The sequence below is a fragment of the Rhinichthys klamathensis genome, unplaced genomic scaffold (assembly GCF_029890125.1).
Source record: "Rhinichthys klamathensis goyatoka isolate OS25496 unplaced genomic scaffold, OSU_Roscu_1.1 h1tg000733l_1, whole genome shotgun sequence".
Classification (NCBI taxonomy): domain Eukaryota; kingdom Metazoa; phylum Chordata; class Actinopteri; order Cypriniformes; family Leuciscidae; genus Rhinichthys; species Rhinichthys klamathensis.
In genome coordinates, this window is record NW_026607146.1 from 428168 (window position 1) to 456102 (window position 27935).

The window sequence follows — 27935 nt, forward strand, 5'->3', positions numbered from 1 at the left end:
ACGTTGCCCTCCCTCTGAAAGTCAGTTCGCATTTGCTCTAGTTCCCCATTCACCCTCACATTGTGCCTCAGATCTAGACCATAACCTGGAGGCGCATTTCTACAAGCTCCCTGGAGAGATAACCTACTCCTGCAGACTGGATACTTGCCCGTGAAACCCTATTTATACAAGCATGCACATTGAAAATATATTCACCGGCAAGAACAACAAAAGCCTTTGGAAAAATGCCCTAGGACAGCGGTAAGATATTAGAGCCACGGCATGTTCTTGCTGTCATTTTGTTGCTAAACACCTGAACAAATTTGACCTTGTTAAGGAAAGCATCACAGACACCAGATGCTTTTCAGGAGAACGTAGTCAAATAACCTCATTGAGCGTGAAATTTTCATATTCAGCAACTAAACCTGAAAGCTATTGGACCTGTTACGTCTGGGATTGCTTTGTGCATCAACCAAAACACTCAATTACCCAGATGCCCTAAGGTGAGTACCTTACCTCAGCCTGAAATCCTTCAACTAAGATGGCCACAAGCAGATTGAACAGAACGTAGTTTCCAAAAGTCATGAGCGCCACAAAATACAGGGCTGCCAGGGGGGAGGTAGAGGCCATGCCATTATACAAAACCATGTTCCAGTCCTCTTGAGTTAGGATCTGCAGACACAAATGTTATCAAATACTGTTTAACTTTAGATTAAACTTGGGAGAAAATTGGTTAAATAAATAAATAATTCTCTCTCTCTATATATATATATATATAAATACAGTCGTGCTCAGAATTAATGGTACCCCTGGTAAATATGATACCCCTGGTAAATATCCTTTTGATCTTTCATTCAAAAAATTGCCAAAAATCTAACCTTAAATTGAAGTAAAAGAATTGAAAGTGGGAGGGAAATCACATTATGAAATAAATGTTTTTCTACAAAACACGTTGACCATTATTTATTTATTTAATAAGCAGCCAAGAAAAAAAGTAAATAAATTAATTAATAATCTCAAATTATATTATGTATAATGACTTTTTCCTATCTTAGGTATGTATATATATATATATATATAATATATAATTATTATTATTATTATTTTTTATAGCATGTAATAGTCTAAAAACATTTCAACTCTGCAGAGAATACCCAGGTGTGTGTGATTAAATTGTGTTTTCACCCAGCTCCCAGTTGCCCTGTGTTCCCCATCACCTGCAGCAGTGCTTTCATAAGTAAGATGAGTTTTGAGAGCGCTACGCACCTGAAACACCGTGACAATAGCCCAAAGCAGGGAGTCGAAGTTTTTTCTGTCAGGAACCGTGTCCCCAGCCTCTGTCTTCAGGCTGAACTTACAGCCGAATATGTGCATTCCCAGAATACTGCAAAAACAAACAGACAAACAAGCTTTGAATGTTAATCTCACGTTTAGATATTCTAATACCGTATGTTTCCGATCAACAGGATGTGAGATGAATGAGTCTGTCAGAGGTGAGGGGCCTATAAAAATGATATCAGTGCTATGTGAGGAGACATATGTCCTGGTTGAACAGCAGCCAAAGATGAGATCAGTCACGTTGGAGAGACGGATCACAGAACTCAGAATGCAACCCGCACCAAGAGATAAATGAGACAGAGGTGATACTACAAACATATGCATGCAGTGTTGGTGGTAATGTGTTACAAGTGATAGACCACTTCACATTTTATTTTTAAAGGAATAAGTCAAATAATGTGTTATTTCTTAAATTTAAACCATAATATCTGAGTTATAACGGAACACCTCTCATTCATGTAAAGGCCCTTGCACACTGAGTCCGAAATTTTCGTATGCGTTTTTTCGTATTCGTGATTCGGTGGCTCTGAATTGTCAAAACACCATTCAAACTGCTTGCTACGGATGCGAAAGACGCTGAAAATCGAAACCGATTCGATTTTTTTTAATGACGGACGAAAGTTTCGGAGGCAGTGTGCAAGCGTGATTGACATAACGTGAGGTCGTATTTATTTTTTAACGTGCGAAAATTTCGGACGCGAATTTCAGACTCAGCGTAGGCCTTAAGGCGTGTAAGTATTGTAGTATGTGTGAGTTTTGTAGATCTAGGGAGGGGGTCGGCAACCTATGGCATGCATGCCAGCATTGGCACAAGGAGGGATAATCACTGCCATGTGACAATAGCTAAAGAAGTGCATGTATTTAATTTAAATAAAGTCCTTTGGACTTGCATAAGGACATGCATTTTAAGGTAATCATTCCTCATATTCACACAGTCTGTTTTGTTAAGTTAGGCGCAATATAAATACTATTAAAGTGTGAGATTTTAACCTGCGCAAGCAAGCAAATCCGACAATCCATTTGCATCTGGAATTATCCCTCCGCGTGCCATACTGTAGGTTGCTGACCGTTGTTCTAGAGAGGGCGTGTCATGCTTTTGACGTACAGCAACATTTCCTTTCAATTGAAAAAAGTGTTTTTAAAACATTTACAATTTAAAAATAATGCTGATAAGCAAAAATAAATCAGAATAGTGGACAAAATAACAGAATCAGGTGCTACCCAGTGTTATTTTGGTATCACATGCTATTATAGATTTTAGTCTTATTTTGAATGTTTTTATATTTTTGTTTTCCTTTTAATCTAAGTTTTGTTGTTTTTGTCATTTTTATTAATTTGTTTATATGTTGATATAGCTTCTATACATTTTTATTGCAGTTTAAGTTTGAGTTATTTTAGTACATGAAGTTAAACTAAATGTTTCCTTATCAACAAGCTGAGATAAAAAATAAAGTTTTTTACATTTTATCTCAGCTGACATTTATTTTATTTTTATTATATTTATAGTTTTAGTAAAGTATAATAACACTGGTGCTGCCTTAGAGCCGCGGTGGATTTGCTCTGCCATGGTACTCGCAGGTATAGTCGAAATAAACTTTGCTGTTGTCTTGACAACTGGCTCCAGCCTGGTTGTTAATGGTTGTGCACAACTTAAGACATTAACGAATGTCTGGTTACACTTTATTTTAAGGTGTCCTTGTTACAGTGTAATTATACATTTAAGTACTCTGCCATATTAATTAACATCATGTACTCACTACCTAATTAGGGTTATGGTTTGGTTTAGAGTTAGTTGCTTGTAATTATGCATAATTTACTGTTATTTTTATAGGAAGTAGTACTAAGTACATGTAAAATGTGTAACAGAGACACTGTTAAATAAAGTGTTACAGAATTTCTATATATGAAATATAAAGTGTTTATATGAAATATGCCTATATCAAATCTATAAGATGTTTAAATCAGATTTTAAAAAGGCTGAAAAAAACCTAGTGTTTGGCTGAATTTTGTTTTAGTATTATATGTTTCTGAAAGTGAGTAAGTAAGTGAATGAATGAATGAGTGAATGCATGAGCGAGTGAGAGAGAGGGAGTGAATTAATGAGTGAGTGAGTGAAAAAGTGAATGAATCCCACTTTTGAGGAAAGAAAAAATAAGACAAAATAGAAACTTAATGTTGCTTTTCCTAAAAATTAAAACACAATTATAATGCATTACTTTAACCACAACATCCCACAAAACTCCATTCAAAACACCTAGTGAAAGACAAACTTAATTTGTGTAAAACAGTTCTCTATGCGGCAGAGCAATGGTGAAGCGGATTAATAATTGGCACAACTATAGCTTCCAGTCTGTAATGCTGATTCATTCTCTCAATTTCCTCCAAAGACACGTCATCTGAGGCATCTGCTAACAGTTACTAAAGCCTGTTGACTGTACCCGCAGGCTGGGGACAACTATCCATTTAAGAGACATAAATCAGGGCATCGTTTTCAGATGAGGGGTTATAAATTGAGATGCTTGGTGGGGGGAGGGGGTCGGGGGCGCTGAAAGCTAAACGTGAGTGGGAAAGACGGATCGGCAGGATTGGTTTATGCACTCAATCCTGCAGTAGCCTCCATCTGTCTCGGTGCACTCTGCTGGAATTGCAGCGCTGCAGGGGAGAGGCGGGTGAGTCAGTGGGCACCAGGGGCCTGAGTGTTATTGTTCTGCTCTCCATCAATCTCACTCTGATCCTTATGGGCCTGTCACTCGCAGCTGAAGCTAAGGTGTGCTCTGAGCAGCCTGTGCAGCTGAGACGCTCAGCCATGCAGAGCCCGGCGTGATCCAGCTGTGAGGAGGGGGCTGCTGTCAGGTGTGGGATTTTATAAACCCAGGCTGCTTTGTGTGATAAAGTGTGTGGCGTTTATTGCAACCAAGTGTGAGCTCGGATAAGGACAGAGACTATGAGTTAGCACACAGATATGAAACACATTGGGTTTCATTCACTAATAATTGCATACGAGACCCACTGGAATGCAATTACGAAGCCCAACCCACCTGAATATGAAGATAAAGAGCATTAGTAACATGCAGAAGGTGGCCACATTGTCCATGGTCTTCATCAGGACCACCAGCTGTCTGCGCAGAGCTGGCATGAACCGCACCAGCTTTATGACCCTCAACAGTCTGAACGTCCTCAGGACGGACAGACCCCCGTCAGACTGCCCAACGATCTCGCATACACTATACACACATACACAAAAAAGCATTGATTCAATTGTATAAAAGGGTGTTTCTTTAACTTCAGACACTTGTGAAATTTTGGCAATTGTCTGTTGTTAGTAATGTTAGTGTTTATGAAGCACAGCTCACACTTTAGTTACTTTCAAACCAAGCAGCTTTCTGTTGGTCAACGCAGTGAATTCGCTGAGAAATCTGCATGGGGAAATCTTTTGTCTTCATGATTTGTGATCATTAGTCATCATCATCATATACTGTGATCATCATATACTTTCAATCTTAATATGATATTGTAATAATATTTTATGATGGATTTTCGTATTTTAAGTTTAAAACTATGACGATATTTTTTTTCTGGCTTTCTATTGTAGTTTCATTTTAACTATCAATAGTTTTTCTTTGCTCTCAATAAAGTTTTTGCTAAAGTGTTGGTTACCAAGAAGACAATAGTGTCAGTAATTATGTTTGAGATGAAACGTGCAAAGAAAAAGAAAAAACTAGGTTAATATCACAATTTTATTTGAGTTATTGTCAGCCAAACTCTTGGCTTGAAATAAGCCTTAACAAAACAAAGGAATCAGTCATTTAATCAAAATAATTTCCACCATTGAATGCTACATCGTTTTGAGAAGTATTTAATTACTTCGAGGGGGAGAAAATCTCCTGTTAACTATATAAATTTATAGACTGTTGGACATTGATAGTTCACAAATTAAATAGTCTAGAGAGTGTGTGAAAAATGTATCAACAGAGTTTATTTGCTAAATGTCCACAGGACCAAAGAAATTACCACATTTGAAGAAACACCCATATAACAGTATAATTATTTTGATTAAAAAAATATATATATATTTAAAATATAATCAATTATTACAATAAAAAAATGCATAACACCCACAATGTGATTTTTTTCAGACATTCGACAAACTATAAAAGTAAATCCATTTACCTGATGATCACAATAATGCCATCAAAGATGTTATAGGGATTTCTCAGATATGAAAAGAAGCCAAAGGCAGTGAGCTTGAGAATCATCTCCAGGGTGAACATACTGGTAAACACTATGTTACAAATCTCCAGGACATCAGTCAGTTCATCAGGCTGTAGACAGAGAGAGAGAGAGAGAGAGAGAGAGAGAGAGAGAGAGAGAGAGAGGGGACAAAGAGGTTTGGATGGATAAAAGGAGAGGTAAATGTGGAGAGGTCATTTCAGATCACTGCATTGCTGTTCAAGAGAGGGTGTGCATTGTTGCATGGACAAGATCAGCTCATGACAGCAGGCATAAGTTCCTCAGTGAGGCTGTGACCTCTCATATGATATAAAGGTCAGAGAAAACGGAGTTTAAACCTGAACAATTCCTTGTGGAACGTCAGTTAGGAAAATATCAGGGGTGATGCGAGTACACCGATACTGTGCATTATAAGTAACTTACTGCATATCTGCGGCTTATTCTAGCCAAGATCCACCCACTTACACAGGAGGAAACTCATTGACATGAAAATTAGGGGTGGAACGGTACATGTATTCGTATCGAATCGAAACGGTACGGGCGTCACGGTTCGGTGCACGAATTTACACGGAGAATACACGGTATAAAAATAAATAAAACTCGCGTGCAAATTAATGAATGTAATGCGGAACTACTGTTAGATACGCGGGTTCTTTAGGGACACAATCTGTACCATCGGTTTAGCTCTGAACGCGCGTTCACTTCAAACGTTGGCTTTATACGCGCGTCGAAACTAGACGCGAATTTGAGGCTCTATTCGCGTTTGGTGTGACCGTGACCGCATAATGAACAGGCAGCGATGTCAAGATTGCAATGCTGGAGTGTGTGTGTGTGTGTGTGCGCGAGAGAGAGAGAGAGAGAGAGAGAGAGAGAGAGAGAGAGAGAGAGAGAGAGAGAGAGAGAGAGAGAGAGAGAGAAGAGAGAGAGAGAGAAAGAGAGAGAGAGAGGCGCGCGGGCGCGATCGAACTGTGTGTGTGTGTGAGAGAGAGAGAGGCGCGCGGGCGCGATCGAACTGTGTGTGTGTGTGAGAGAGAGAGAGGCGCGCGATCGAACAGTGGAAACATAAAAAACATACTCCGTCATTTTGTTCAGATCATTAAACCTGCAAAGTGTTTACTTATATTTGTGTACACTCGCAATAAAACACAACATTGTGCTTTTGTCAAACTGTAAACTCTTGTCAAACTGTAACCTACAACTGTCACCCAACCAAAATCACACACAAACACACACACACACACACGCACACACACACACACACACACACACACACAACCGATCATGTTTTGTTATGTTTTTGAAAAAGTCTCTTTTGCACTCCAAGGCTGAATGTCTTTGATCAAAAATACAGTAAAACAGAAATAAGCATTTTCTATTTTCAGTGTCAAATGATCCTTCAGAAATCATTCTATGCCGATTTGATGCTCAAGAAACAACTATTATTATTAGCGTTGAAAACTGATTCTTAATACAGTGCTGCTTAATATATTTGTGAAATTCATGATACTTTTTTTTTCAGGATTCTTTGATGCGTACCATTTCCACAATTATTTGAAATATAAATATTGGGTAACATTATAAATGCAAACAACTTTTTTTATTGTGCTGTAGTGTAGTATTACTACTACAGTAATATACACACTAACCTTGCATCTTGTCCACTTAACCCAACCTAAACCTAAGCTTTGTTTCATGTATATTGTGTAAAGCCAGCCATTCAGTTTGTAGCTGGTAAGTTAAGCCAGAGCTCCAAGCATCAGACAGTCAGTGAACAGATTGTGGGTGGTCTGTCGAATGCTGAGACTAGTGTAAGATCTACTGTGCTTAGAAAGGGATCAACAGACCACCCCGATCTGCTTCAATACACGCTTGTAATCTGACATCACATAAATCCATTACACCTTATCTGTGTGTGTATGTTCATGTGCACGAGCGAGAGGGCGACCGAATTCCAGGGGAGCGAGAGCAAATTCTGATTTGAGAACACTTCATTCGATGTCCCTTTTGTTCCTTTTTCCTCCATTCTTTTATTGATCAATCTTCCCATTGACGAGTTAAGGCCGAGAAAACACAACTGAAGGACGAATGAAAACCAAACCACAGGCAGCTCCAGGGAGATGCCATTTAGAGAAATTGAATATTGACACAGCAATCAGGAGTAATAACAGCAAAACAACACTGTAAAATACACCCATAGCTTCTCCCCTCTCCCCTTCCTCAAGCTGTACGGTAAACTTCTCTAATCAATCCATCAGCAGATTGTCTCATTATCTAAGCTATTTAGATAATATAGTACTCTACTTAAAAGAGCAGTTAAGTGATTTTTTGTAAACCATGAATAAATTATCACCAGAAAGGGAAAGATCACTGAAATATATCTTGAGAAACCTACACGCTTAAAAATACACATTCCAAAAGAGGGCTTTTATAGGTACGCAATAGAAGAACTTTGGGTTCCCCAAAGTTGTCTTTTTCTTAGTGTGAAAAACATTTGATCTAAATATAAAGTACCCTTTTCACTATAAAAATAAACGTTTGTGAAATGGAAAGGTTCGATTAATGTTAAATGGTCTTCATGGAGCCATTAATGGCAATAAATAAACTTTATTTTTAAGAGTGTAGATGCTTTTTTTCGGCCAATCAGTGGACTTTCAGGCGTTTGCTGGCTGTCAGTCATTTTGAGTGTTTGCTGACATTTCTTCGGAGGGTGGGATTTTGGAGACCGGGGGGTTAGTTTAATGACTAATCTCTATATCCAAATTTGGGGACTTCCCTGCTATATAGTATGTGAAAGACATTATTTCAATTGAGTGTTATGTCAGAATATGCAGTATTCGTTAAACAGTAGGCAAAAAATACCCGGATTACCTGCTACTTTGACCAAGATACCATACCTATGGACATTTTATAGAACGTACTTTATTAACAGCTAAGATACTTAAAATGTTAAATGCATCCTCAATTTCAGGAAGAGGCAACAAAAGTGTTGCTAAAAACTTCCCACTATGAAATATCGTTACTCCAAAATTCTACTCCTTGTGGTTAAGCTGAAGTATTGAGTATATTTTACTCACCCTCATGTTGTTCTAAACTAAGTTTCTTTCTTCTGCAGAACATAAAAGTAGATATTTTGAGAAAGGTCTCTCTTTTTTTGTTTGTCCATATAATAGAATCAATAGTAACCCAAACTGTTTGGTTATCAACTTTCTTTAAAATATTTTTTTTTGTGTTCCACAGAAGAAAGTAAGTCATACAGGTTTGTAAAGTCATGAGGGCGAGTAAATGATGAAAGAATTTTCATTTTTGGGAGAACTATTTAATCCACAGTCGATCCACAATTCAAGCAAGCAACAAACTGCATTTGAAATATTAGTTAAATACAATGATATACAACATTTTAATAAATCAGCATTTTCAGCTTTGAAATAGCATAAGTTTGAGTATTTTGCAGTTTTATTCATGCTCTCACTGGTTGCTCAGACGATCCCACAATCCTTGTACAATCCTGGCACTCAGCTCTATGGAAGTAAAATAATAACAAATGTTTTTGAATCAAAAAAGATTGTTGAATTGCACTACTTGAAAAAATGTGCATTGCATTAACCGTGCTTGTATTTTAATGCATTGTATTTTTAGGGCTTGCATTTTTATGGGCTGAAATTCAACATGGTTGTATATTTAAGCTGTGAATATTTCAATTCAAAACATTTCACACACGTTTTCATTAATAAAAATTCAATAATCCATATTCACCTTTCAGATTTCATTTCCAAAATATTCATTCTGTTTAAAAATACAACCTATAATATTCGACAGGCAGTTTTCGGTCCATTTTATTTCGCTTTACAAATTCGCTTCCACAAATTCAGTGGTTCAAATTCGACATTTGATTTCCTGGAACGGCAGGAATATCAGTAGATTGCCGATTGATAATCTCCATAGCTGTTAGCAAGCCAATTTTATGCCAGTATCTGGGTATCTATCAGTGTAAAGCCCCTTGCACACCGAGTCCGAAATCTATGTCCGAAATTTCCGCACGTTAAAAAAATAAATACGACCTCACGTTATGTGAATCCCGCTTGCACACTGCCTCCGAAACTTTCGTCCGTCATAAAAAAAGTCGGATCGGGTTCGATTTTCAGCGTTTTTTCGCATCCGTAGCAAGCAGTTTGAATGTTGTTTGAATGGTGTTTTGACAATTCAGAGCCACCGAATCACGAACACGAGAAAACGCATACGAAAATTTCGGACTGCGTGTGCAAGGGCCTTAAAACTTTGCGTGTTACGTTCATATTCTGAGTCCGCTTGCCTGTTCCTATATCTAGTATAGACTACATCCCCAATAAGGTGGGAGTTTGGTCTTTTTTTATTACTGTATTAGTTCATTAAGCGTTAAAGGTTGTATCAGCGATTTCAGGCCCAAACATAAATGATCACATTCATCTAATCTTTCCTAACGATCCGCTAGCTGCCCGCCCCATAAGCAGGCTGTCAAAAAAACGCGTCTCTGTAGGCAGCCTAGGCTCTGAGATCTGCACACAAAAACAAATGGGTACAACCACCACTCAAAACCAAAATAAACAGTGTTCCAACCAATCACCGACAGGGGCGGGTTTTGTTTGTTTTTGCGCTCGTGCACGGCGCCTGCACGCGAAGTCAGAGCTGAAGAAGAAGCCAGCGCGTCTATCAACGGACCAGATACAGTGAACATGGAAGAGGCAATCCCCACGAAGAGAAGGCGGATTAGGGCGAGGGAAAACCGTCGTTATTCGTTAAAGAAACGAATAATAATTGGGAAGGCTTTTGAACGGTGGAGAGAGCTTAAAGATTTGAACATTTTTAAATCGGACGCTGAGGTTGCACTGTTTCTTCGAGTAGCTTCTAGTGCTGACTTTTTCAGATGTGAACTGTGTGTGAAAATATCCTTCTTTAAAAAATATGAGTAAAGCTCGACAAAACTTGGATAGCTCTAGCGAATATCAGATTGTACAAAAAGGGAGGGAGGGGCGAGCTAACTCGATTTGTTTGGGATCTCGCTTCAAACACAAACAGAAGTGACGTCACCCACAATCGCTGATACAACCTTTAAGTGTCCTGACCGCAGGGGAATCCTGGAGAATGACGTATTGAGGGAAACACTAGTTCTGCAGCACATCACCGCAATATAAAGTTAAAGGGATACTCCACTTTTTTTGGAAATAGGCTCATTTTACAACTCCCCCAGAGGTAAACTGTTGAGTTTTACCGTTTTTGAATCCATTCAGCCGATCTCCGGTTCTGGTGGTACCACTTTTAGCATAGCTTAGCATACATCATTGAAGTGGACAAGACCATTAGCATTTCTCAAAAAAAAATGACCAAAGTGTTTCGATATTTTTCCTATTTAAAACTTGACTCTTCTGTAGTTACATCGTGCACTAAGACCGACGGAAAATGTAAAGTTGCGATTTTCTAGGTTGATATGGCTAGGAACTATACTCTCATTCCTGCGTAGTAATCAAGAAACTTTACTGCCGTACCATGAGAGCAGCAGGCGCAGGCACTTAGTCCCGGTCACGTTGGAAGTTACCGAGCTGGGGACTATTTTCAGGCGCTGCGTCATATCATTACACCTGCTGCACTCATGGTACGGCAGTAAAGTTTCTTGATTACTACGCAGGAATGAGAGTATAGTTCCTAGCCATATCAACCTAGAAAATCGCAACTTTACATTTTCCGTCGGTCTTAGTGCACGATGTAACTACAGAAGAGTCAAGTTTTAAATTGGAAAAATATTGAAACTCTTTGGTCATTTTTTTTTTGAGAAATGCTAATGGTCTTGTCCACTTCAATGATGTATGCTAAGCTATGCTAAAAGTGGTACCGCCAGAACCGGAGATCGGCTGAATGGATTCAAAAACGGTAAAACTCAACAGTTTAACTCTGGGGGAGTTGTAAAATAAGCCTATTTCCAAAAAAAGTGGAGTATCCCTTTAAGAAAACTAAACAACCGAGAGAAATATATCTATTACCTCAGATTTTAGGTTTTATCTATACATCAGCATCGGGGAATAACATTATAATCTCGTTCACGGTAGAGAAAGCTGCTTACATGTACAAAACTAACTGTGAAGACGTAAATGTAAACACAGCTTTTATGTCTTTATCAGCTTTTCAATATACTGGCCCTGATCATCATCATCACAAATATTTACTGCTTGCTCCATTTTTGTAAATCTGTTTTTAAGAATGAATGTTACCCATTGCTCTATAGTTTTCTTCGTCAACAGCTGCTTGCACCCCCTGCTGGTGAGGTCGTCTAACTAACAGCTATGGAGATTGTAAATTGGCAATCTACTGATATTCCTGCCGTTCCCGGATGTGAAATGTTGAATTTTCTGTCGAATTTGAACCACTGAATTTGTGGAAGCGAATTTGTAAAGCGAAATAAAATGGACCGAAAATTGCCTGTCGAATATTAAAGGTTGTATTTTTAATCTGAAAAGTGGAATCTGAAAGGTGAATATGGATTATTGAATTTTTATTAATGAAAACGTGTGTGAAATGTTTTGAATTGAAATATTCACAGTAGTGCAACTCAACAAGCTTTTTTGTTTCAAAAACATTGGACACTGTTGCAGCAAACTCATCTGGTAGCATTGCTTAAAGCACCTGTATATTTACATTTACTCATTTAGCACACACTTTTATCCCAAGCAACTTCCACTGCATTCAAGCTATACATCTTTTCAGTCGATTCATTCACTGGGAATCGAACCTTGGTGTTGCCATGCTCAACTGTTTGAGCTACAGGAATCTTTGAATTCATTTGATTGTGCAGACCAAAAGCGTTGACAGTCATTCAATCGACAGTTGTGCGTGAGCACAAACACACACATGCTGCCCACACACATGTAAATATTGTGATTTAAACCATCCTTTTTGAGAGACAGGTTAAAACATAATGAGTCACAGCAGATGATGTCACCACACGTGATCTGTTTAACCATATCAGGTCGATTGGAACACAAACTCATGAGGAAAGACCTGTTGAACAGATACTGTGTTTATATGTGAACGTGGCACACAAGGGTTTCTCTGTCTAGCCTGCGTGGGCTGCATTTACATGATGCTTCACGTGTTAAAAATGCTGCGTAATAGAAGCCAATGGTGACTATCTCATTATATCTCTCTATATCCGTCTTTCCCCGCTTGTTGATATTTTTAGAGCCCACAGAGATGAGAAAACAGGCCCCACTGCAGGCAAGGCAGCAAAGACATGAGGGGGTGGAGGAGAGAGAGAGCGAGCAAGAGAGTGTACATGAGTAGTAGTAGCTTTCTACGTCTTCCAAAGATAATTAACTGCACTTTCAAGGCAAGAAAAAAATCCAACAAGACTCCAAAGGCCGTTCCACACGCTCTCATTACTTTGAATGGCAGGCCCTGTGAAGACTCTATCAGCACCGCAGAAAGAGCCGGCTATTACAGTAATGTGTGACATGATGAGGTTGAACACTTCTTTAGACTGGGTTCATTATGTGAACTGACTGCACTGCGGGTGAAATTACCTGGTTATGGTGCTCGATGCCCATGCTGATTGTATTGATGAGGATGGCGATCATAATCCCTCTGTTGAAGTACTTGCTTTCAACGATACCCCAAAGCTTCACTCTTATTTCATCCCAGATGTCTTTACATTTCCCGAAACAGGTGCGTTCACTCTTCAGCGTGTCCTCGGAGTCCTCGGAGTCCTCGTCCCCCCTCTCATCCAAGTGGTTGTCATCCCTGTCGGTCTCCTCCAGCGCACTCTCCACTTCCTCCCTATTGGGCGAATGCCCTGTCGACCCCTCCCCCTCCTTGAGTGACAGGGCTGCAGCACACTGTTGACACTCCTGTGGGTTTGGGGTGATGGAGAGGGAGATGGCGTTCTCTAGAGTTTGGGAGCTGTGCTCCAACTTGGTTTCGTGAATACAGTGAGGTTCTATAAGACAGAAGAAAAATTAAAAAAAAATTTGTTTGACATTTTCATATAACACAATAAATTTTTTGCCCGTCAGTTTCTTGGATAACTGCCATTATACTGCTTTGTAGTGCTGCCGCGATTAGTCGACTTAGTCGACGTAATCGACCATGCAAATTAGTCGACGGCAATTTTTTTAGTCGACGTGTCGTTTTACTATTGACCGCTATTTATTTTTGGTCTCCCGTCACAAACGGCTCACTGTAATTCACCTCCACACACCAGTCTGTGCGCCCTGCTGGTTTATCTGCTATCATTTTCCTTCACGTTCCCGCCCGCCTTCACTGCTTTGATATGAAAAATTGCGGAGGCAGGTGACGGAGCTTTCACAGTGGGCTCGTTTGCTGCGGTCCGAGTCCGAGCGCGAGCGCGATTGTTCCCGGCGCCCCCCGCAGCGTTGGTCTGGTTTCACACTCAATTCTATCGAACCCTGTTGAGTTTGCGTGCATCTTATGCCATCGCAAACGTGCACGGCGCATGATAGAAAACAGAACGCGGGTCAATATATTGTGTTTTTCAAACGGACTCTTTTGAGGAGACAGGATTTCCAAATGTGTTGCCCTGATTGCACGCGCAATGCGCGAATACACTGCAGACTCAACTCTCGCGTATCCAAGGTAAATCATCAACACTATCATCCCTTACATGTGTTTTATTTAACTAAATGCATCATAATCAGCTAAAACGCATGGGCAGGTTACTTAACTTCCTGAACAAGCGCTCCCGAGTCCGTGTTGCTTTCACATTCACGCGAACCGCGGCACGTGCCCGCCATGCACGCAAGTGTAAACGCGAGCTACATAACTGCGTGCCTGCCTGCTTTCAGCGCGACTCATAGTGGGCTAGTCCAGACTCTTTCAATTCAATTCCAATTTATTTGTATAGCGCTTTTCACAGAAAATGCATTGCATCTACTTTACTATTCAGAGTGATGTTATCAGTTATGCTTTTCAGAAATGTAAATAAATTAATCATTATTAGCTTACTGTACATTTTTTAAGGCAGAACAAAGAGCTAATTTAAGTAATACATACATGTTTGTTATTAGAGGATTAGATTAGGACTCTGACAAATATGGTATAGCCTAATGGAAATGCAGTAATGCTTAGATTGTTAATACATAATGTTTTTGAACAGGTGACATTTTATGTTTTGGCCCTTCAGTTGAGTTCAAAATAAAATGGACACAACGAAATAAACACTTGATTTTTTTTTTTAATTAGTCGTTAAGATTAGTCGACTAATCGAAAAATTAGTCGAAAGATTAGTCGTTAGAAAATTAGTCGTTAGTGGCAGCACTACTGCTTTGGATTGGGCCATTAAAGCAAAGACATGCATGAATTTGTTCTTGTTTTTATTGCAACTTGCTCTTTGCTTTTATAACTTTATTATAAAAGCAGCTGAAGAGGCACCTCTTCCGCAAGCACTTAATGACCTCACACTCTTAAACCAATGCGCTTACGCGCACGCACACACACACACACACACACACACACACACACACACACACACACACACACACACACACACACACACACACACACACACACACACCAACTACAACAACAACAAAACAACTCAATTTGTCCTCTTCTCTAGCTGGTTTCCTAATCTAGTTGTCAAATAAACCTGGCATTGTGTACTACAACAATTGTTGGCTCTTTGATGAATGCTTTGTTCTTCTCCGTAAGTCGCTTTGGATAAAAACTAAAAAGCGTCTGCTAAATGCAGAAATGTATGTAAATAACTTGCTATTAGGTTTGGAGTATCAAGGAAGCTAATTTGAAACTTGGCCAGGCTTCAAGCTTGTGCAAGTGGCTAAATACACTGAACCAAATGACAAATAACTCTCTGATGATATAATTTATTATTTCAGATAATTATTGGAGTTTTTAATGAATTAATGCTAATAATAGCACCAAAATTCTACAAAATTTGCTGTTTACACATCCTAATTTACTGTAACTAAATACAAAAACAATGAATTTTAAAATTACAATTATTATTTGATAAATTAAATATTTAACAAAAAACAAAACAAAAAAACAACAACATTAAATTGCTATGCAGTGATTTCTTTTTTGTTCCATCTTTTGAACCGTCCAAATGAACCAGGGCTGCGTTTCCCAAAAGCATCGTAAGCCTAAGTTGATCGTAAAAACGATCGTACGACTGATCTTAATATTATGGTCTGTTTCCCAAAAGCATCGTAACTTAAGTAGCACTTGAAAATCTTCGTAGAACTACGAGTGCTCTGGAGTTATCGTAAATCCCTAAGTGCATCGTAAGAAGACAGAGTTATATGAGCTCACCTGCAGGACAACCGGCAGATTACACTTTTATCTAGATTTAACAGATTACACTGCAAAGTGAGTATAATATAAGGTTTTGATTGTACTTTATTGTACACTTTGTTGTACTCGTGTTTTGTTTAAATTAATAAATGAAATAATTAAAAAGGGAAGAAAAAAATAGAAATACACATCTAAATTAAACGAATGAACAAAAAACAAAAAAATCATAAAATAAGTAATCTGGGAAATATGCTTTAAAGACCGGGCAAAATAGGGATGAATTAAAAAAAATCTGTCAATGACTTGCTGACGTGCACGAAAACCAGCCATGTATTGGGCATTTCTTGCGGACCTCCTTTCCTGATCTTTGAACACGGTTGCAGTTAGTTTGCAATGTGACAATGTCCTTCCAGATGTTTTGTTTTTCCTTATTTGTAAGCTTTAAATCTGTTAAAAATAAAATCTTTGTTTCCCTCTATCTCCTCTAAAAGGACATTCATTTTATCTTTTTGAACGGTATCTTCTCTTGTTTTTTTGTTTTTGTTCAGCCATTTTGTCAGCCTGTATAGGTGCTTTATATCCATATAGACTTGTCTTGATTTCTAATCCACAACAAATGACGATTATTAGGTTAAACGTTCAGAATACGATTCCAAATAAGGTTATATTTCAGCACTTCGCGAATGGACAGCGACGCTTAAGTACCATGTAACACGTTCTCGCGCGTTCATGTTAAGTGCATTTTTGGGAAACGCGCGTGGAATTGCGGCGAGCATTCGTAACCTTGCACGTAGAGAGCGCTCTAAGAGCTAAGATACATCGTTATCGGGAAACCCGGCCCAGTTCACTAGAATTAATCAGAATTTTCAATGCTACGTATAAATGAGAGATGACAGTTTAAAATGAACCAGTTCACTAGAATGAATCAGACTTTTTGAAGCCAAATACAAGTGATAGAGGATAGAACTAGGATGAATCAGATTTTCCAATGCTAAGTTTAAGACAAAAACCAGTTTACTAGAATGAATGAATGGTGTGTGTTGGAAAGTCTGATTCATTCCATAAAAGCATTTCAACACTTCACATGAGCGAAAAAGGAGAGCTTATGATGACTGATTTAACTAGAATAAGAATGAATCACATTTTTTAACATTACAAATGAGCGAGAGAGGGCAGTTTGTATGAAAGCTTGCTACTATTTTGAAAACCTTTGACCTAATGTCAGGCTATTTATTTTTAGTTATTTACTCCCCAACACTGTTAGTCATACCATTTCTCTGCCTCCAACTCTCTCCTTACTCACTCTGAGCTGAACGGCAGTGATGTCTTTCTCCACCATTCACATTAGCTCCTCCCCCTGTCGATCCTGCACCTCCTTTGCCACGCCCCTTCCCTCCCCCAGGAGGAGGGGCTTTGCCACGGAGCATGTAGTAAAGGGCGGCTGAGCGACGGCGGGCCTTGCGTAGGATGTGGCAGACCAGCTGGAAGAGTTCCTCGTAACAGTCTCCGGGCTCAACGAGCGAAGCCAGCGTGCTGGAGGATAGGTAGCGAGCACGTTGCTCTTGCATCAGCTGGTGCTCTCGCTGTTTGGTCTCTGAAAACTGAGTGGCGATGACCACCAGGCACAGATTAATCATGAAGAAAGATCCAATCTGGAACAGGAAGAAGATCGAGAACTTGAATATAATGAAAATTATCACACACACACACGTCGTTCTAAACCCTTAAAGGTGCAGTCACATTTACCATTGTCCAGAAAAATTTCACAGCCAAAATCCAGCCACAATGAGTTCAAGTTGGTCATGCAATTTTGTTGTGTTGAACAAAATAAAGCGGCTTGATTAGATTGTTCTTCCGTGAATAAAAAAAAAGAAAAAAGGTTGAAGGACTTTCTGGTACTGGTCAATCTTTTCTGAAGGTCATATAACAGCTTGTTGTTGTTCATTGACAACTCGACACTTTAAATCAGATTTTTTTTGGATCTTGCATTCAATTCGCTGATTCAATAATCCCAGCAGTTACAATAAGTGAGTTGGAACCTGAGAACTGAATCAGTCTGATTTTTGAACAAATCATTCAGACTAATTGTGCAAACCGGATCAATCGATTCAACAAGTTTGACTTACAGAAGAACCAAATTCATTCATAGATTTTAGTGCTTCTCTCAAGGATTGCTATAATGCAGATTTTTACTGAATAACTTTTTGGGTCTCTTTGTCGCACAAAACTATTGTATGACTTCAGAACTCTTGGAATAAAGAGCAGAAGTCCGATAGACCACTTTTACGATACTTTTATGGTGCTTTTGCAACCCTTTTGAAGGTTGAAGGCTCCAGGCCACATTCAGTGTAATTGCTTGAAAAACTTCAGGATATTCTTTTAAAATTTCTCCTTTTATGTTCTATGAAAAAAAGTAAAATGGGTTTGAAACGACAATGTTCATATCCATTTTTGGGTGAACTAAACCTTTAAATATATTTATTTGAGTTTACATGCATTTTGCTGTCATTACATTACCTAAAGATCATTCTTAGGCTTAATTCTGTAACCATAACTCATGTGAAGTCTCAGCTGCTTTAAATATCCAGATCTACATGACACCAAAACCCCTTGGAAGCAGCCTTTGCTGCAGTGTTTGGCGTTAGCAGTGGCCATACCTGTCAAGATGAGCTGCTATAAACAGACCCTATGTTTGAAGAAGTCAGCAGACGCCCAAACAAGAGACAAGAGTTTTGTTGTGTGTACGCCTGTACCGCTCTGGCTTTGATATGCTATAATTATCAGGCTCTTTCATAGCAGCAAAACCTCCAAATATCTCCTAGTCCTCGCAGAGAAGGGCTAGATCCCTCTGCCAACGTGAAACGGATTAGAATCGGGAGCCAATCATTTTAAAGACTGAGGGCGAACCAGTTCCAGACTTATCAGAAGAGAGAGCCTGCTCTTATATCATTCACCATTCATATCACTGGCATTTGTCAACACGCAAATGCACACAGATCTTGCTCGCCTTAATGAAAGTACAGCCTGGTTGCAGCTTATGTGAAGTAGGGATCAGAGAGGACGGATGACTTGTGAGGAGGACAGAGAAGGTGGAGAAATGAGGAGTTGGGCATATGTGTGTGTAGGGCAGCTGTGCAGATGCATCCTGCCTTCTCATCTGCTGTCCTGATTTGGGATTCTGATGTGTGACTGGACTGCTCCTAATCAACAGCCAGACTTCTGTTTTATGCAGATAGACACCTTCTTTCCTATCACCAATTCCACTGTACTGTTTATTACACACACACACACACACACACACACACACACACACACACACACACACACACACACACACACACACACACACACACACACACACACACACACACACACACACACACACATAATTAAAATGTGTCTTCTGCTTCTCTCTTTGATATGCTATGAAATTATGTGTTCCTTTAAAGGGATAGTTTAACCAAAAATGTAATCTTGAAAATTCTGTCATCTTTGTCTCACCCTCATGTCGTTCCAAACCTGTAGTGTACAGTATAACTTTTTTCTTCTGTGGAATTCTGTCTTCATGTGAATTTTTGAGGAATATCCACAGCTAAGTTTCCCAAAAGCATCATGAGCCCAAGTTGATCATAGACACCATTCCTACCAATTTCCTCTACGGTCAACTTAGCTCACGATGCTTTTGGGAAATGGAACCCAGGCCAGTCTTTAATATTATGAATGAGAATGAGGACTGGGGGACAAAATAAGTACTATAAAAGTGGTAGTGATAGTTTTGTCTGAAGAATAGTTAGGACTTTAAAGCTGCAGTCCGGCGTTTTTCCTCTTTTTAGCCATCTCTGCTCGAAATCTGCAATTGCAGTCATTCGCGGAATTCGCGGCACAGCACACAGCGCGGATGAACACAATGTTCCCTTTCGAGAGGTTCCTCCTATTGCGTAAGCTTACGCTATGGGAAAACTCCTTTTCTCGAGAAATATTGAAGTCTTTATGTAAAACGCATTGCAGCTGCACAGCATACAGCAATGAGCGAGGCAGCTCGGTCATTGGCTGTGCTGCGGCAACTGCACGAACCAATGACGGGGCGACTCTGAACCCGCTTCCAATGAGCGTGCTTCGCGTGCTTCGCGCCCACGCGCGTCAGAGCCCGCCAAGATGGGCGTGGCCAAGGGCTATATATTGGGCGCCCCGTCGTCTGAGTTCTTTAGATTTAATCTCCTTCAGCAAAGAACCTTCTCTTCGCTGGATCCTCCGGATTTGTTGGAGTCTTTTCGCCGCCGCCGTCGACAAGCCTACAGCAGGACTGCTTCGAGGACGCCGGCGCCTTCAGCCGCCTTCGATCGCCCTTCTGCTAAGCCATCCGGCGAGCATCATCTAATATCCTTTCAAAAAGCTTCAGTGTTCGCCCCCGCTACACTTTCTAAAAGAGCAAATTTAACAAGGCGTTGTTTCAAATGCCTTCCTGCGCCTCGTGTCGAGGCCCTCTTCAGGACGGGGATCGTCACATCATTTGCGCCCGCTGCCTGGGACCGGACCACGCAGAGGCTGCCCTTACTCGAGGCGGATGTCCCGAGTGTGACGCCCTGGGCCTCACCGAGCTGCGCGCTCGCTTCGCCGTTTTCACCGCGAAAGAGCCCACCTCTTCCGTGCTGCCATCTCCTCTGGTCGAGCCGCGAAAGAAAAAACGCCGCTCACAGAGGCCGCCGGAGCACGCGGTTTGCAGTGATGTCACGCCGGGCCAATCCCCGCGTGCTTCACCACCACCCGAAGACTCCCCGCCGCCAGTCCAGTTCACACAGGCGGACCAGCACCCCTCCAGCGGAGCGATGGGGCTCGTCTCGTTTGGCGCGTCAGGGGATGACGATGATAAGGATGACAGTTTTTCCTGTGATGCTGCATCCGATGACTGGCCGGGCTCGTCCTTCGACCCCGCGCCATCGACATTAGCGGGCACGAGCGCGGGCTCCAGCATGGACTCGGAGATCGTCCGCATTCTATCTAAGGCCGTGGAAGACCTCGGGCTCGATTGGTCTTCCCCGGAAGAACCCGCCCGCAGCCGACTGGACGAGTGGTTCCTGCAGGGGCGCCGACAGGCCCCTCGACAAAGACCCTCCCCCTTCTTCCCGGAAGTTCACGACGAACTCACGAAGTCGTGGAAAGCCCCGCACTCCGCTCGCCTGAAGCCTTCTTTTTCTTTGTCGCTCTCCTCTGTGGACGGCGCGAAAGAAAGAGGCTATGAGGGGACTCCGCCCCTCGAGGAGGCTGTGGCCAATCATCTGTGTCCACCCTCCAACGCTGGATGGAAAGCTAAAGCTTCTCATCCCTCAAAGCCTTGCCGGTCTACTTCAGCTCTCGCCGGTCGCGCATACGCCGCCGCCGGCCAAGCTGCATCAGCGCTTCACTCTATGGCTGTCCTCCAGGTGTTTCAAGCTAAACTTCTCCGCAGTATGGACGAGTCTGGACCCGATCCTGAGGCATTTAAGGACCCACTGACATAGCGCTGCGAGCTACAAAAGCCACCGCCCAATCCATCGGCCGTGCTATGGCTAACCTGACTGTCCTTGAGCGCCATCTGTGGCTGATGCTAACAGAGATGAAGGATGCAGATAAGGCGTCATTTCTCGACGCGCCTATCTCCCAAAGCGGCCTGTTTGGACCAGCGGTGAAGGAGTTCGCCGAGCGCTTCACCGAAGCCCGTAAGGACTCACAGGCTATGCGTCACTTCCTGCCCAAGTGATCTAGCTCATCGCAGAGCCGCCAACGGCCGCCTCAGCAGCAGCGAGCTAAGACGGCACCCCCCGTCTCTCAGCCCAAACCTGAAACGGATTTTCGACGCCGCTCGCGCTCTGCCAACAGGAAACAACCGCCCGAGCGACGGGGACCTCGGCCCAAGATTGTGCTGAACCCAGAGCCTCGTAAGTCCTCCTAGCTACAGGGAGAAAAAGGGAGAGCGCGTGTCTCGCAAGAGCCGGACTGTTCTCTCCAAAACGTTTAAAGCATTACCCAGTCCCCTTACAGGTGGCTGGAAATGTCTATACAGCAGCCAATGTGCCAGCCACACAGCTCGCCCACCTGCAAACAAACGCCGTTTTTACGGCGACACACAGAAATCACATAAAGAGCTATTTTCTGCCTGTGTCATTAAAGGGTCACGTGTCCACACCAAAGTGCGCATTCCCACATATCAAAACTGTCAACGCAGTGCCAAATGTTTTCCCAGCTCCAGCTGGACGCCCCATAAATGTACATTGTGTGCCAACTGTCACGTATGCACCACTACACACAAGCACTGTTCCCACAGTTATAAACACTTCCCCAGTAAAAGCGGGAAGTTGTATAAGAGTAGCGCGTGTGCCCGCTGTTATGCACGCACCCCAACTCACAAACACTGTTTATATGGCCAAAATATATGGCCAAAGTCTATGCACCCCCACCCATAAGCACTATACACACAGTGTTAAACATTTCCCCATCTCACTCTGTGAGCATTACAGCGAGCGTGCCTGTAATCTCACACGCACCCCTGCACTCGGCATTCAACAGAGCTGCTCAGCGCGCGCCCGCGCCGCTGAGAGCTGTAAGCTCGGTATTAACACAGAACGATTCGCTGGCGGGAGCCATACGTCACTGCGACACGCCCCCGGCCAGCATTCAGCCCATATCTGTGCGAGCGAAAGCTTGGGAAAATATCCCCGACATGCCGAAATGGGTTTTGAACATAATAAAACACGGTTACTCGCTTCAATTCGCTCGCAGACCGCCCCGCTTCACAGCAGTGGTAGAGACGAAAGTGAGAAAAGATGTTTCACATGTTCTACGCACCGAGATGCTCAAACTGATAGAGAAAGGCGCTATAGAAACAGTCCCCCCCTCTATGAGCGAGGCAGGGTTTTACAGCCGCTATTTTCTCGTCCCGAAAAAGGATGGCGGTCTCCGCCCCATTCTAGATCTCAGACATCTGAACAAAGCTTTAATGATTCGCTCGTTCAGAATGTTAACAACCAAGCATATCCTCGCGCAAGTTCGCCCGGGGGATTGGTTTCTGTCAGTGGATCTGAAAGACGCTTACTTTCACATTCCAATAGCGCCTCATCACAGGCCATTTCTGAGATTCGCTTTCGAGGGACAGTCATACCAGTACACAGTACTACCATTCGGCCTGTCACTGGCACCCCGTACATTTACGCAATGTATGGATGCAGCACTTTCCCCCCTGAGACAGCGGGGAGTGCGAATACTAAATTATCTCGACGATTGGCTAATCCTAGCACAATCAGAGAGCCAGTTAGTGACACACAGGTCTTGGATTATCAGCCATCTAGAGTGCCTAGGTCTAAAAATCAATTTTGCAAAGAGCATGCTATCCCCCAGCCAGAATATTTCTTTTCTGGGAATAGTGCTAGACTCAGTGCAGATGACTGTGCGCCTCTCATCAGAGCGAGCGCTCACTATCCGGCGCCTTGCAACATCGTTCAGAGCGGGTGCGCGCGCCCCCGTCAAGCGATTTCAGAGCATGCTCGGTCTCATGGCCTCAGCATCAGCTGTACTCCAGCTAGGATTGTTGCACATGCGTCCTCTCCAACGCTGGCTCAAAAGCCGTGTCCCCACTCACGCGTGGCGCTCGGGCCACTTTTTAATCAGAGCAAATCACGGCTGCATAAAAGCCCTGACGCCCTGGAAAGCTGTCGACTGGTCTCAGTCCGGCGTGAGTTTGGGCGTGAACACAAGGAGAAAAATGATCACGACAGATGCCTCCAAAATAGGCTGGGGGGCCCTTTACGAGGGGAGGCCTGTCTCCGGCTTGTGGTCAAACCCGGAGAAGCGCCTACATATAAACTGTCTGGAATTGAAAGCGGTCGCTTTGGCTCTCAGAGCCCTGCTCCCGTACCTGAAGGACGAGCACGTCCTAGTCCGAACGGACAACATGACGGTAGTCTCGCATATAAATCGTCAGGGTGGACTCAGATCGAGCTCCCTGCACTCGATGGCCAGGGAGCTCCTCCTATGGTCCCAGCGCAACCTGCGCTCGCTGAGAGCAGCGCATGTGCCAGGTGTTCTGAACCAGGGAGCGGACATGCTGTCCAGAGACAAAGTTCTCCCAGGAGAATGGTCTCTCCACCCCCTGACGATTCAGTGGTTATGGCAAACCTTTGGCAGAGCAGAGGTCAACCTCTTTGCCTCCAAGGAAAATGCGCACTGCCCTCTCTTCTTTTCAAAGAGCACAGACGCGCTCGCCCAAGTCTGGCCGAGCCGCCCACTGTATGCCTTCCCTCCGGTCGCGATGCTACCTCAGGTCATCAGTCGGATCAGGGAGGAGAAATGTGCAGTGCTCCTGGTAACCCCACTCTGGAAGAACCAGACGTGGTTTCCAGAACTGATGCAGATGATGCAATCTGCCCCATGGCCGATTCCACTGAGGCTAGATCTCCTCAGGCATGCCAACGGGATGATCCTCCATCCCCGCCCCGATCTGTGGGCCCTCCATGCGTGGCCCCTCAACGGATTCCCGGGAACCTCCCCAGTGGAGTGTTGAGAACCATCACTGAGGCGCGAGCGCCCTCTACGAGGCGCTTATATGCCCAGAAATGGAAGGTGTTCAGTGACTGGTGTAAATCCAGGAACCTGAATCCTGAGACATGCGAAGTACCGAGTGTGCTCGTTTTCTTACAAGAGCTGTTGGAGGCAGGCCGCACCCCCTCCACGCTCAAAGTATATGTGGCTGCCATAGCGGCATCACATGACCCGGTCGAAGGACGCACACTAGGGAAAAACTACCTAGTTGTTCGTTTCCTGAGGGGCGCCAGGAGGATAAATCCCCCACGCCCCCCCTCGGTGCCGATTTGGGACCTGGCCACGGTCCTGGACGCACTTAAGCGTGCCCCGTTCGAACCCCTCCGAACTGTGCACCTTAAACAGCTCTCGCTCAAAACTGCTCTCTTGCTGGCTCTCGCCTCGGTCAAGAGAGTGGGCGACCTGCACGCGCTGTCATCAAGCGCTGCCTGCCTGGAGTTTGGACCTAACGACAGCAGGGTTGTCCTCAGGCCAAAACACGGGTATATTCCTAAGGTGCTCTCTACTCCTTTCAGAGCACAGGTGATATCTTTGGCTGCGCTATCGTCCCCAGCAGACGAAAGCGACGCTAATTTACTCTGCCCGGTCAGGGCACTCAGAGTATATTTGGAACGTTCTGCCCTGTTCAGACAGACAGAGCAGTTGTTCGTATGCTTTGGCGGCCGCACTAAAGGTCTGGCTGTTTCAAAGCAAAGAATATCGCGCTGGATAGTTGATGCTATAGCGCTGGCTTATGAAGCCAAGGGCCTTCAGTGCCCCTTGGGCATCAGAGCTCACTCTACGAGAGGCATGGTCTCCTCGTGGGCGTGGTCGAGTGGGATACCCATTCAAGATATTTGTGCGGCAGCAGGCTGGGCCTCACCGTCCACATTTATCAGGTTTTATAACCTACAGGTCCCCTCATTGCACTCTAACATACTTTCGGTCTAACTATGCATAGGCTGGGGTGTGTACATGCTGAGCATTGTCTCCTCCCTCATAGAATCACATCTTTGACTGATGTGGAGGATTTTTCATACATGACAGTACATAAAAATGTGCTTGTGTGTGTCTCTGGACGCACATCGGGCCGTTCCACGTTGTCCTTTTATAAAGCCCGCCTTCGGCTGGCTCGTTGGATAATTACTTCGCTCAAAGGCTCAGGCACCTGCCTCCGGCTTAATAGAGCGAAGTCAGCACGCACGGCGTTTTACATGGCGTTCCCATAGCGTAAGCTTACGCAATAGGAGGAACCTCTCGAAAGGGAACGACTCGGTTACTAACGTAACCTCGGTTCCCTGAGAGGAGGGAACGAGTATTGCGTAATCTGCCGTGCTTGTGCTTGGTCAGTTTGCTTCAGTCAATTGAACCTAAAGAACTCAGACGACGGGGCGCCCAATATATAGCCCTTGGCCACGCCCATCTTGGCGGGCTCTGACGCGCGTGGGCGCGAAGCACGCTTATTGGAAGCGGGTTCAGAGTCGCCCCGTCATTGGTTCGTGCAGTTGCCGCAGCACAGCCAATGACCGAGCTGCCTCGCTCATTGCTGTATGCTGTGCAGCTGCAATGCGTTTTACATAAAGACTTCAATATTTCTCGAGAAAAGGAGTTTTCCCATAGCGTAAGCTTACGCAATACTCGTTCCCTCCTCTCAGGGAACCGAGGTTACGTTAGTAACCGAGTCGTTTGAGGAGAATGTGAGGCTGTCAGTCACCGCGCCGGTGTGGATACTGGCATTCAGAATCACAGATTATTCTTTTTGGAAGTATGACCAACATTTGTTCTGGTTCTGACATTGCAGTAAATCGCGCTGATTAAATCTAACAATCGCTTATAAGTTATCATATCACGCAAAACCGTGCAAATTATGCTTTGTTCTCAAATTGTTAATGTTAACAACGTAAGCAAGCATTGCGTGACTACACGTAATGTCCTTCCGATATTTATCCTTGTTTTCGCATGGGTCCGGCTGCAGTCTCTTTTTTCTGTAGCCACTCCGAAGTCCGAACGAAGTCTTTTGCATTTTACAGCGGGTGAATCTGTTGTCACTGGTGATTGTCATTTGAACCTTTCTGGATCCGCCATCAAATTGATAAGTTTAATTATATCAAGTGCTGTAAGAAAAGGCTATAAATCTGCACCTCCAACATCCTCACACACAATATAGCCTACTAGCCGAGACTCCTTCTTTATGTGTACAGATGTGACGTAATGACGCAAAGACATGCTCGAATTTCTTGCGGAAATCCACCAGTACCACTGGAATTAAAAACATTATTACAAGCTTACCGCTTTGAATCGAGCTAAGGCAAGCAGAGAGTTTTGAACTCTGGCTGGTTATGTATTTTCTCAAATATGTATTTTGGATAATTTTTAACCCCCCCAAAAAAGCTACTTTAAGTAATTACTCACTAAAAATGTAAACATTGGCTCTATCTCTCCTATATAATAATAAAAACAAAATAAAATATAATGACTAATGCCTAATTAACAGCCCACAATAAGAGAAGATTAGTCATGAACAACTTAACTTATTTGAGTTTGTTTACACCTTTAAGTCCCAAATGGTGCCTTTACAACATTGAAGACAAATCAGTGCAGTTACTTATACAATATTTTAAAACCAAAGAAAAAAATCATCTGACATTGCTTAGAAAGACAGACAGAAAGTAAGAAAGGGAAAAGAAAGGGTCAGACATACAGAAGGAACAAGGCAGAAGTAGAAAAGGGGTCAAAGGGGTGCTGGTTAGTGAGTATACTTCAGTTCTGTTACAGTTGGATGAAAGATGACAGGTGATGATTTATACTCTCATTTAATATTGTTCTTACAATGTAAGGGTCTGGCTGCAGGCAGGGTGACCTTAAGACTTCCTGTCCAAAAAAAGAACAGTTATCAAAGCCGGCCATTTCATTATTTTGCTATTAATTTGAAAATGTGAGGAGAACTTTGCCAATAGATTTATATAATATAGATTAGGCAATAAAACAACATATATATTTTTTAAATATTTACGAATCATATTCATTACTGAAACCCACAAGCAGCAAGCCAAAAACATTATATTTTACATTATACATAATATTGTATTGCCTCTAATCAGAGAAAATGCATTTACTCTAATTATATGTGATCATTCGTTCAACTGAAGAGGAAAAACTGGGCACAGAGATCCCGAGCCTGAATGAATTGCTCCGATGTTCAATAGAAGTGAAAGGAAGTGAATAGAGGTGCATCAGCGGGGTGCGGGCTGTGTCGCCACACTATGGCCCTCTCTCTACAGGTAGCGACTGCTGGCTGTGTGGTTGCCAGGTTACAGACAGAGCAGGGCGTCAAAGAAGTAAATAAAAGTGCTGAGGGACAGCCTGCACACACACACACAGTGAAAAGACACATCTTACTCCCTCAAAACAGTGCAGATCACATAGGGATTTGGCTGTTGTTTCAAGCTGTGAAGGGGGCGCCAGAGAGCATAAAGCATCACAAACTAACAGCTACATAGTTTATGATTTTTTTTAAAATATGTATATGAGTTTTCCTGTTCAGT

General features: G+C 42.7%; 1 protein-coding gene across 2 annotated transcripts in view; it reads right to left on the bottom strand.

Moving 5' to 3' along the window:
* cacna1ia (calcium voltage-gated channel subunit alpha1 Ia) overlaps window positions 1–27935 on the bottom strand; it is a 164514-nt gene that overhangs the window by 89882 nt on the left and 46697 nt on the right. For both annotated transcript variants that reach the window (XM_056242614.1, XM_056242613.1), the window contains exons 7-12: window positions 17144–17492; window positions 13095–13507; window positions 5488–5639; window positions 4356–4541; window positions 1246–1363; window positions 496–651 (exon numbers count right to left, since the gene is read on the bottom strand). In XM_056242614.1, the coding sequence (XP_056098589.1) occupies window positions 496–651; window positions 1246–1363; window positions 4356–4541; window positions 5488–5639; window positions 13095–13507; window positions 17144–17492 (1374 nt within the window). The remainder of the gene's footprint in view (window positions 1–495; window positions 652–1245; window positions 1364–4355; window positions 4542–5487; window positions 5640–13094; window positions 13508–17143; window positions 17493–27935) is intronic.